Genomic DNA, 12606 nt, shown 5'->3' on the forward strand with positions numbered 1-12606 from the left:
GCTTTAAGTATTTTTCCCCTTCTTCACTGTGTATTTAATATAAAAAAACAAGTGAGATTTAATGATGGTTGTACATTTGGAGGAAGCCAGAGACAACTTCACATGGAAGCTTGGAACAACAGGTCAATATTTAACGAACAAGGGCTTTATCATTATCTTCTCTCTTTCCAGCCTGACATTCTTCTCTACCATGTAATCAGCAGTGCCGCGAGAGTGCAAACCTGCACTGTATTACGACTGGCAATTATTGGTCCCCTCAAACCGCAAACTTTTTAAAAAATTAAGACAGCACAAGAAGCACAAAGGGTGAGCAACAGACTCCTCCATATCCGATCACAGGGTGCCCAAACACAAGTCCATCTGTATTGTATTGCAAGATCAACTTACTCCTTTTGCAGAGGAATGAAGACTTCTCATAGCAGTTTTCAGCATACCAGCTATGCAAGCCATGGTGCCGAAGAGTGGGAAAATGGAAACATTGAAGCTGGGCACAAAGAACATTTTCATTTTCAGACATGGCCGTTCCAAAGATGGGATCAGGAGGTAAAAACACTTCTGAGGAACCTGCAATGAGAATGGACTAGTCTGAGTAACCAGTCGGTTTACAAAGTGCTAGAAAAAAAAGTTTTCTACTCCATATGCACCCAACAGTACCTGAGTTTCAATTTCTGGTAGCAATGCTCCTGCACGGAGAGTAATTCATGCAGCCTCCCAAAAATCATGATGTTGGTGAAAAGAATGCTGCTATAGCTACACACTACATTATACATACTGTGAAAACAAATCTTACCCTTGTGTAACAGGACGCAACAAATCCTGATCTTTCTTTACCTACTTTGCACACATCTTTCCACACTAAGGAAACAGCAAGCAACAGATCTGCTAGTTCTGAAACCACCCCTTCCTACTGATGCCCACAACTAGTGCTACAGCTCTGAAAATGGACCCACAGCAATTGAGCTGCCACACTGGGTTGACCTCTGGTTGTGGATATGACCCCTTAGCATCTCATCAGCTACAGTTTTTGGTGTTCCCAATGCAACAGAGTGCTGATTACCCAAACAGCCAGGCCTGAGGAACTAGCTGTAAGATTTTTCCATCACACAGATTATTTTGTGAAAATATTTCCCCATGTTTGTGCATGGGATATGCTTTAAATAGAGCAAGACAGCTGTGACCAGGCAGACCAAGTACAGGGTATGAAGTTAGGACTCCTGGACTTTAAGGCTATAGACTCAGAAACATTAGGCAAGTTACCCAATTTGTGTGCCTCAGTTACATTTTCTGTAAAATGTACACAATATTTACTTACCTCTGCTAAACCTTTTCAAAAAAGTTATGAAGGGAACACTCCAAGTGCAAATAGTATATTAATAAATAAATAAATAAATAAATATAACAACTTGCCCGATTTGCTATTGCCATCAAACTATTGGTCTCTTCTACCGGACAGATTTAATGTCATTTAAATATAAAACATGGCAATTAAAAGGCAAATCGCATCATACCTCAAACACCACGCATTTCATGCTGCCACTTCTACAGACTTTTTAACAGGAAATAAAGGGGATGCTCTTGGCACCTCTCAATTCCACAATTTCAAAGTTTGGTACGTAAATCTATATTTTGATGCCCAAGTGGCCTGAAATTCAAAGTTGTGGGGCACCTGGATCTCCCAGCGATTCGGGGGGCGGGGGATGGTGCGTGTGAAGGGTGATCATAACTCCATATGGACATAGGAAGCAAAAATTTTAATCTGGCAGGCTTTAAAACATTAGCTTCAGCAGTTTTATGACCACACATGACAGCAGTAACAGAGGAAACAGTCTCTTGATGCAATGGCCTGCTGAAATACTGTTCAACTGAATGCAAGATTTTTAATTTAAAGAAATGAGCATTTATATAGTCATCTCTCAAGACAGATCAAGGCACACAAAATTGCCATGGACTAAAAATACTTTGGAGAATTAGGATCCTAAATCCCATTTTCAAACAAACAGTTGGAAGTTTACCTCACTGGAAGTCAGTGAACAAATTTAGGATCCCAACAACCTAAACTCCTTTGAAAAAATGAGATTTAATTCATGAGAAGGGGACGATTTTTTTTTTTTTTAAATGCACACGGACTACTTTCAATAGGCCATCTAAAACAGGCTGCTATAACAACGAGAATTTATACCATGCAATAGAAAATGAAAAAATATTCCAGGTAAAAAAATTAAAAAAGGTAAGCATAACTTTTTGCTTAGCATGTACTGGCACTGGTATTAATCCTTGTGCCAGCAGATGGCAGGGTAGTCAGCTTCCCAGCAAGCAGCAATTAAGTTACTCTTTGATGGAAAGGGTATTTATTTTTCCCAGATTTACTATAAAAGGAGCCAAAAGGTAAAATTCATGGACAGTGATGGACAGAAAGTTATTTTACGTATATTCCTTCCACCTTTCACAAAGCAACGTTCCTAGAGATTACATTCCTAATTGGGAATAGAGGTTTTAGACTATAATTAGCAGGCTTTACTTTAAGCACAATGCCTGAAAATTGACATCTACTTTCTGAAGCTTACCTTTGTAAGCCACCTGCCAGTGACCCTCTAGAGAACGATTTCGGTTGGTAATGACATACTGATATCCAACCCAGAACCTACAGAGAAATAGGGATTTGAGAATTCTCAGTACTACAAGAAAAAAAAAAGCACTTCCGTACAGAAAGGAATTAAATACAAGACCTTACAATTTCTCACTTTTAATTGGACTTTTTAGAGCATTAATGCTCTGTCCTGCTACATTTCAAAGCCACAGCTTGGGAATATACCCACCGACAGGTTTGTTTTTGTGTTTTTGCCTGCCTATTTCCAAAGGGAGCTAACTGATACAACCAAAATAAATGACATGTCAACATGTGACAATTTATTTTATTATTAAACACAGAAATCCCAGCATTGAATCTACTCCAAGACTGTACTGCCATGACAGAGTTTACAATCTTCTTGACGGAATTCCACAAAGGTATCCCAAATCCAGTAAGGTGCAGTGCATATTTTCATGCTGTCAAATGCATCTCTAGGGTGATGCTGAATTAAAATAATCAGCAGTTGATTACTGTATAGTAGTGCTGCTGACGACAGCCTAAAGAACAGGTGGAAAGCAACAGACAGATATTATAATCAGTTTTTAAAAGTGTGTGCAAGTAGGTTTTTTTGCAACTCAAGCAACTGACAGCCTTCTTCCACCTGCCTAAAGTTATTAAATATTCAGAGGCTTTTCTTTGCATGCACTGAAAATGGCACCTTACAACTCATTCCAATCTCCTCTTGCAGGCTGCCAATGTTACTGGTCTTTTACCAAGAGAGAAAATTCAGTTAACTGAGAAAAAGCTAAAACTACTGCATTCCTCCAAAGACTCAGACTGTTTAACGCACGAAAAAATTGTCATTCTGGCTACAGTTCTGGCAGAGAGGACAGGGTTATTCAAATATATAAAGATGTTGTTGAAAGTGCCCACCAACACAACTTGCGTCATGTGACATCGGTAGCCTCTTTGTTAGCACCGCACAGAACATAAAACACAGGTGGCCAGACAACAGCTTAGACTGCTCCAATGAGGTTATCCTAAACTGAAGTCCCTGGCTGTCACTGAATCTACTAAACAAGTGGCAGTACCTTGCTCCTACCAAGTTAGCTATTACCAGGTCTCACATACAAGCTATTAATAGGATGCAGGTGCTACATTTTCCCCTTTCTACTCACCTACGTTGGTCCTTCCTTCCATAGGCTTTTTCCTCCAGGTCCCACTCCTGTGCCAGGATGAACCGGAGCTCCTGGTCTGCAGTGAAGGTAGCCAAAGACCCATTCACCCTCTGACATGTCTGCACAGCATCCCAGTAGTTCTCGCCATTTAAATACACCCTGTAACAGCTGGCTGTGCCCTCATAGTGATGCCATCCTGTTGGGCACTTTCCTAGGAAACATGGAGAATAGAAGGGAAACCATCCCCCCAAATTAGGATCTTAACTTGAGACAATGTACTTCACATGGTTTGTGAAGGTGACATGAACACTTTTAGTGTTCCAAACACAATGAACGAAACAGATACTTTGTAAAATGTCACCCCCTCATCTAGGACAGTGGGGGCCAAGTGTTTTGGCAAGCACTGCACAAAATTAGCCCTGCACCCACACTGACTGCCACTCGGATCCCTTTCCCTTACCTAATCGACTGTTTTCTGATGTTGCCTGATCTGATGCTCCGACTACCCACCCACAGTGTTATCAGTCCCCTCCCCAATCTGCTACATGCCAGGAACACAGGCAGCCCATGCCATTCATGGCATCAGCACCATAAGCTGGTCACCCCAATCTAGGAGTAGAAGTGTATTATGGATCACTGCAGTGGCTCCCAATGTAAAACTAATTAAATTAAAAATTAAAAAGGAAGGTGCTCTGGCACTTGAGCTATTCAAAAGCAATTTACTTCTCACTTGCATTGTGACAGCACTTAGAAGTCTCTGATAAAGATCCAGGCTTGATTGTACAAGACAGAACACATTGCCTTGGAGAGCTTACAAAATAATCAATCTATTTTCAAACTAGCAGCAAGAAGCGTAACAGATACTAAATGAGGTGGGAGAGAAGGAGGAAGAGCTAATTGCTGCATCTCCTGGATGTTAGCCACTAAAAAAGTCACTGGTGCCAGATTAAACTGCTTGCAGATATCACTGCAGAAGTGGGCCTCTGGAAAGGATATAGGGCAAAGAACATGGTCTTACAAAGACTAGTGTAGGGGTGTCAATTCAGTAAGCAAAGGAAGTGCAGAAGAAAGCACAAAAGGCACTGTTGACAGAAATGGAGCAATGGGCTCTATAACGCTGGTATGAGTGGTTCAGAGACAGACAGCATAATCAGATCAATTAACAAGAAAGATTATTGTAACTTTTGCATCCGGCTTGACCTGATTCTATTCCAGTATTATTTCTGCAATACCTGCCATTCACATTCTACCCTCAGTTATTTGACCTTTGTTCTTTCCAATTTCAGAACATCTTTCTTCAAAGTCTGCAAGATCCAAACTACTATACGTGAATACTTTGAGAAAGAGTAGTTTTCAGAAAACATTCTTGAACACCAGATTTCAAAGTAAATTGCTGCCCAATATCACCACTTTTTCCTACAGTAATACTACTTTGAAAGCAATCATATTTTATTCCCCACTTAAAAAGTCAGTGTTCAACCCTGCATTAAATAATTGCAATCATCTAATACAATGCGTTTTAAGCACAAATGTGTCATTCAAGGCCTTGTTAAAAAAACTGCGCCTGTGTTGCAATTTCTCTGGAAATACAGGGCCATATTTTCATATTCCCGAAGATTCCCCATCTTCAAAAAACATCCACCACGATTTAACAGAGAACTAAATTTTTTTTCAAGAAAACTGTTGCTATTCTGGAATTTTCTCTTATAAGTATTAACAGATAATATACTTCAAGCAACAACATATTTAAGTATTTGCAGCGTTTCTATATAGCGCACCTTAACAGAATGCACTGGTGTACAAGTATTTAGGTCTCTGGCATATCTGTTTTTGGGCAAAGTTGCTTAAGTTCCATGCTTTTCTTGACCTTAAGTTGACTGTGTTACAACACTGCCTAGAAACAAGTGCAAAAGTGAGAAGCACTCAGTCCTGAATAGCTCAGGGACCAGTCAGTGACACTCAGAGAAACGGGAACTACCTATTTACTGGGTCAGACCATAAGTCCATCTCACCCAGTCACCTTTGTCACACAGAGGCAGAGAGCAGATGCTGAAAAGGAAAATGAACTGCGTATAACCAGGGTTTCCACCCCCCCACCCCGCACTGCCTCTCTCCCACTTGGAGCCTCCAACATTTAAGGTCTAGGAAGTTCTGATTCAGAGGCTGTTACCCTGGCTCCCAAGTTCAATTGCTACTGATGCACCTTCCTTCCAAGAATGTGTCCAATCTCTTTTTGAATCTGGCTACATCATCATGAACTGCCCAAGGTAAATCACAGCAAATACATTCCCAATTCAAAAGAAAAAGAAACTATAATATGTAATTGTACAAGTTGTGCTAGTGTAGATCCACGCGCTGCACTGTTCACAAGTGCGGAAACAATACCCAGTGCAAGTAGTAAAGATCAAATCAATCAAAAAACATTATATCACTTGCAGTGCTGCACAAGAAATAAGCTGAAGAGCTACTTATGGCTCTGGATCCCCAGTCTGAGCATCACTGCGCTAACTTACAAAAGAGCCTTTGAAGTTCTGCTCCCTTTCATGGACTTCCATAGGCCGAGTTTTGGGGGGGGTTGTGTTTTTTTTTTTTTTTAAAGCCTCTCGAGAAGAAACTGCCTAGACTCCTAAACAGACTGCTAGGAATTTGGACCAGCTTCCCCAGTCTGCAACTTACTGCTAAAGCGGACAGGCTGCGCCACGTTGACGGTGTGAAAGCGGGTCGTATCTGCTCCTCTGCCTCGATTGTGCCTGGAGTCCACATTCTCTTTCCCATGATAAGGTCGCTGGTCCCCTGTCAAGCCTAAACGCAAGCGGGAATGTTCAGTACAAGTGAAAGAAATGCAAGGCAAGCCAATTTTACCATCTCAGCAAATTAAACCACAACCCTTCTCTCACAACACGTCCCAGCAAATTTCAACTCAAGACCAGAAGCCAATGAATTGGAGTTGCCTGCAATAAGAGTTTACCTGCCCAAAAGAAACATGAAATTGCTACAATCTAAGAGAGCCAACAAGCCACTACATGAGTCTTGAAAATTAAGCTAGATATCTGCGGCAGGATTTCAGAGGCAGATGAGCGCAGGACATGACATGCAGCAGCTGGAGTTGCTGGAGTGAATGCTGCTACTCCTGCTTGCACAGAACCATCCATCCACCAGTTGCTGAGTTCACATGCATGAGGTTATTAGAGACTGCTCCCTGTTTGATGTTTTACAAATACTTCTCAGAACTCCAGGGCAAAAACTAAAATGGTGCAGTAAAAGCAACCCACCCCAAGCACCTGGCTAATTTTTTCACTTATTTCCAAGCAGAGGGAAGTCTAATTTTGTAGGATGTGAACTTGATTACCTTGTATTTAGACTGTTTCAACACTTTTAACAAACTGACGGGCCCTTTAAAAGTGTCTGTTTACCATATGTTGTACAGGATCACCAGTTAAGGGAGGAAACTCATTAAAGAGACAATTCCTAGCATGAGCCATATGCTTATTAGGACTACACACAGAGCATATAGCTCAAGCATTGCACCAAAAAGGGAAAAGGTGGATGGTTGTTCTCAGAGAAGGAAGCTGTTAAAGTCTTTATCAGAAAAGCCCCCACCAAAAAAAGTGTGTGTGTGGAGGGGGGGGGGGGGAATCTGTAGGTAACTTCCATAAAATTCTATTTAGACCAAATATGAAGCAAGCTGATCTGCCTCACTTTAGTATCTAGGGCAATAAACTTGTTGCACAAGATGTTCTCACATAAAACACTGATTCTAGGAAATCTACCTTCAGAACAAGGTGTGAAACAGCCATGAAAGAAGTGACATACCCTAGAAATGCAACATCAGTTCTTGCAAATCTGGATCTGAGGATCCTCAGATTTATTGAGCTTCTACCTGGACTGAACTGCCTCTATGTGGATAACAGAGTTAAAAGAAAAATCTTCCTTGGGAGTTGAAAGCCACCTGTCAGCAACCAGAAACAGCTGCACATTTCCATAACAAAAGGTGCCACTAGACTGTTTCTACTGTGCCATTTCTGTACTCAAAATAATATTACAGATTTTACCATGAAGAGAGTAAATGGCAAAAGCAATTTTTAAGATACCAATCAAGCTGCCTTTCCAAGATTTCCAGAGAAAGCAAGATATTAACTAATGTTAAGGCCCATATCAGTTCACAGCTTTAATACCCCAAAGTAACAATTCCAACAAGGAATGAAACATTTCCACAGCTCTCACTGCTACTTCGGATTACAGTGATAAGCAACAGCAGTAGCACTGGCTTTAATAGACAGATAATGAAGCTCTGCAGTCCTTCTGGCCACAGTTCATAAAGCCAAATGAACAAAGTCTTGCACCTGTCATTCTAAAGAGGCAAAAAAACAGAGGTTATGAAGGGAGATTTCATTCTTCCTTTGAAACCCTTGCTCACAAGGCCAATACCTTTCAGCTTATCACAAACTAATGAACACATGTGCAAGAGAAGATTAGCCTCAAGTAAACAGAAAAGCACCAACAAGGAGCTGCTCTCATTCATGAAAGCTTCATTACATATTGAACTATAATGCCACCTATAGTTAAGGTTGCCCAACACTTCCCATTATGTGCTCCTGTTTTTAAACTGCTTCTAATTACTAACATTAATGATTCAGGGTGAAGCTGTAGAAGCCAGGTGTGTGTGTGCACATGTGTTTTCCTTAAATCAAAGCCAGCTACTTCTCCCGTTCAGAGTAAGGGGTGAAATGTTCTGCTCATATTAAGAAACACTCACCACTATTCTTAAAGTGTCTCATAAAACATTAATTTCAGCTACCTTATGTATATTCACTATTCGTAATCTCCAACCAAGTAATCACATATTTTCCAAAGGAACCAATTCAGTGCACAGAATGGACTAAATCTAGAGGTTAGTCAAGCTTGCGTAGTGAAGAAGGTATTGTCTCTATAGCCCCACCTAATTTACTGAGGAAGTTATTGAGGAAGGCATGTACCCATTAAGGAAATCCTGGAATGGGTGGGCCTTGGTTCTCCCATCCCGAGGGACAAGGCCACAGAGTCAAAACTCAGGAGTGCTCAGAGGACAAAAACTGGGAACATAAGGTTCAAATGGAGCATTCCTGAGACCTGCCCCAATCCTGAACATCCTCTAGCACAGCCCAAAGTAATCCAAGCAGTCCGCGCACAGTCCCCCAAGGGACTTGACCCAGAGCCACAAGGCAAGAAGGAACAGAAATAGGACCCATAGTCAGAGCATGCACACCAGTGTTCAGCTTCCTCCCTGGTATCACACAGCTGACTCCTTCGGCCAACACCAAGAGATTACTTTATGGGGGCCCTGGATGCGATCTATAGATAAGGTGGGGGCTGCTGTTTCCCTCCAGGACAGGGACTACTGTTTGATTACTATAAACCTATTATATGTCTAGGAATATTGTCTTAATTATTTAATTATGGTAGTTTCCCCATTTTTTTCCTTCTTTATAAAAAGGGTATATACAAATTCAGTCCCCAAATGCCATAAATAATATTGTCACTGGCTGATGTTTGTTTTATGCAGCATCAAGGAACAGCTAATTGAAAAAAAATGCAATGCAAGTTTACTTTAAGCTTTTGTGAAGCCAAGTCAGAAGATAATGTGAAGAGGCTTCAGTTCACAGCACTTAGGCAGCTGTTAAACTAATACATTTATAGTACTGTTATGCACAAGAATAGAAAGTGAAATATGGACAAAAAGCACACAACAGTAAAACTGAATGTACTTCAGTAGCAACTGCAGTGCAATTTTCCCAGCCAGCTATATAATGCTACCAGGGCCCACAAATTTTCTGTACAGCCAGTTAACCTATGTACACTCCTTGCTACGAGCTTGGGAAGTTTTAAGCCACTACACTCAACCCAGCAGCTTTGAAGTCTTGTGACGTGTGAATGCAAATTTAGGATAAATTCAACTTCAGTGACTGGAAAGCAGCATACAAGCATAGTTTAGCAGGGCCAGATCAACATGAGTCTTCCAAGGTCAAATGCCTGTCTGCACCTCACATATTTTACATAGTCTGGTTGCAAATGGAAACCCTGCTGTCCTTGCCCAAACGAACTTGCAATCTAAACATAAAGACTGAGGAGTAGGCAGAGGTACTTAGCTGTGGTAGTCTGAAGTCTGTCAGAAGGCATGGTATATACACTAACTAAATTTTACATATGCATATAATTTGAGCTATCTACCTCCCTACCTACTTAATTCTGTGCATACACCCAAGTTCGCTTCATCAGCTGCTGTGTAGGGGGACAAAACAGAGTACACAGAGAATGGTATTTTGCAAGCATCCTATTAGTTGCAGGGAGACTCTTTGAATGGGGAAGTACAGCCATTTTGTTCTATTCAAGTTGGGTTTTGTTAGGAAGAAAGTTACTAAGAGGAAAGACAAAACAGAGAAGGCTGATCATCAAACCTAGGAGTCTGTGAAGACCTTCTGGGAGACTTAATCAAATCAACCTACACAAAAGGGGCAATGCCACAACCAAAAAAAAAAAAATTACTGGTCAACAAATACAACCCCCCCCCCCCCCAAAAACACAGAGAAAAGATAAAGAATTGTGCCAAGTCCCAAACTGACAACTTAAAATTAAAAATCTTCCATGCAGCATAAGAGTGAACCTATAATAAAATGGCCATACCACGGATGAAGAGCTGCACTCCCTCCCACTCTTGGACTTCTGGTCTAAAGACCTGTAGAGAAGGTAAGACATTTGAAGCTGACCCATGTAGTTGAGGTCTTTTTGGTAATGAGAGAGTGGGGACAGGGAGGGAGAAAGAAATGTCAGGTTATCCAGTGAGAAGTAATGATAGCTTTACCATTAAACTTCTCTGTTTGTATCAATAAAAATAGTGTGAAGGCAGAAGAGCTCAACCACTTTCTGTGAAATGTCATTAGACTGATACATTCACTTTATCATGTACACAGAAGTTTATTGAAGAGGTGGGTAAATTACCACTGAGACAATCATTGGTCCTTTCAAGCGGCAAGGGTCTAAACAAATTATAATCAGCATTCACTTCCTAGACCAGTGATTCTCGTCCAAGGTGCTAGGGAACCCTAGGGTGCCATGAGATCCTTTCAAAGGTGCCCCGAGGTGCCACACAAAGCTAGCACTACTAAGTGTGCAAACATGATTTACAAAAAGAACCAAGAGATTTCAACTAGGACTCCATATTATTAAAGACATTCTGACCTGGAATGGTCTTTCTGAGTTTTCTGCGGCAGAAGAACTGCTCTAGTCTCCGTACCCAAATACACCAGTGAAAACAAAGAGCTGCATTTTCTGAGGGGTGCTTGGAGTCTAGCAAAGGGTGCTTTGAAGCTAATGCAGGTTGAGAACCCACTGCTGTAGACATTTTGTTGCATGAGTGTTTACACGTGAATCATTTCCTGTTATTTCCAAGAGTGGTAGATTTGAGAAGAATTGTCATGCGATTTCCCCAATTTAAGCAGAAGTTGTAGGAACATGCTGTGTAAATCCTCCCTGTAATTTCTAGTATGCAGACAAGAATAAGCAGCTACAGGGCCTTATCCCACCAAAGCCCTGGATCAAGGACAATTGCAGATGCAATGATCCGTTAATGCGGGAGTGAGCATTGGAGCAGAGTAAAGCACTTACAAGGGCTTCTATCTTAAGTTTGCAACCAAAAAATAATTCCCTGTTGAAAAAAAATGTTCATTTTAGGAAAGCAAGTTGAAGACAACAAAGGCATTTGACTTCATGTAACCTCTGTTAAATAAAAGTCTATAAGAGATCACTGGCAAGAACTCTGCCTACTCGTCCCAACTAGGTAATGGCAATTAACCCCTTACTGACAAGTTGAGTTCTGAAGACAGATTAGCAAAACTGTCCCAGAAAAAAGGAAACTGTTGCATATGACAAGGCAAACAATGCACTGATTTTATTGTCGAAGAATTCCAAGCCTCCCCTACACTGAAGTTTCCCAGCTTCTGTCTAGGTACCTTCACCACCTAGCTCAGTAGGGACCAACTTTTTAGCAGGCATGCCACAAGGTAAGCCCAGCCCCTTTCCCAATTGCCACTCTAATCCCGATCTCCTTCCGCTTGCCTCATCTGCCACCCTGCCCTGTGCCATGTACTGGGGCTGCCCATACCACTTGTAGCCCATTTGCTGTGGGCTGGCCACCCCAATCTACCCCCTTTATTTTGGCAATATACTTTCCTTTTTGAAGCCAAAGCACCTACCTAGTTAAAGACTTAAGTTAGTTTATCCTTCTATTAGATTTAGATTGTACCAATAAGTTAGCAGTAAAAAGTCTGTTCTTTTATTATTTTTAATCAGCTCTTTTATAAAAGAAAATCTCTGCTATTTTCCATAATCAAGCATATGGCCTTCCCGACTATCACATACTAGAATGACTGGGACTGAATAGGAAGGACATGGCGTTCAAACAATAACCTCGGTAGTTAATGTTTCCTATTGACAACTTCGCTGTAGTATTACCTAACGATAGTAGTAATCAATATCTACATTCCCATCTGACCCTGTAATCTAGGCAGACTCCCAGCATTACCAGTGCCATCCTTCCCCTATGCAATGTTTTGGGTTAAAGTATAACACTCGCCCACCCCCGACCAGCTTCACCTTTATTTCCACCTTTCCTGAAAAGCATGTACCCTTTTTAAGCCATGTTCCAATCATAATTGCTAGTCCACTGTGTATTTTCTTATCCCTAAATCTCTGGCCCTACCCCCTATGCCAGTCATTCTTGTTCCTCCAGTCTACTATTGTCCAGCTTCCTTGCATCAGAGTACAAACTTTTCAGTTGTCACAAACTCACCACACCCTATTTCCTAACCAGATTATAAAGAGTCC

The 12606-nt window shown here is 41.2% G+C and overlaps 1 protein-coding gene across 2 annotated transcripts in view; it reads right to left on the bottom strand.

Annotated features, from left to right (window-relative positions):
• DGCR2 (DiGeorge syndrome critical region gene 2) overlaps nt 1-12606 on the bottom strand; it is a 75679-nt gene that overhangs the window by 19907 nt on the left and 43166 nt on the right. For both annotated transcript variants that reach the window (XM_090062731.1, XM_090062730.1), the window contains 4 exons: nt 6424-6549; nt 3748-3958; nt 2565-2641; nt 388-564 (listed from right to left, as the gene is read on the bottom strand). In XM_090062731.1, the coding sequence (XP_089918857.1) occupies nt 388-564; nt 2565-2641; nt 3748-3958; nt 6424-6549 (591 nt within the window). The remainder of the gene's footprint in view (nt 1-387; nt 565-2564; nt 2642-3747; nt 3959-6423; nt 6550-12606) is intronic.

Source organism: Crocodylus siamensis, chromosome 9 (genome assembly GCF_052110815.1).
Source record: "Crocodylus siamensis isolate JL-2025a chromosome 9, ASM5211081v1, whole genome shotgun sequence".
Lineage (NCBI taxonomy): Eukaryota > Metazoa > Chordata > Crocodylia > Crocodylidae > Crocodylus > Crocodylus siamensis.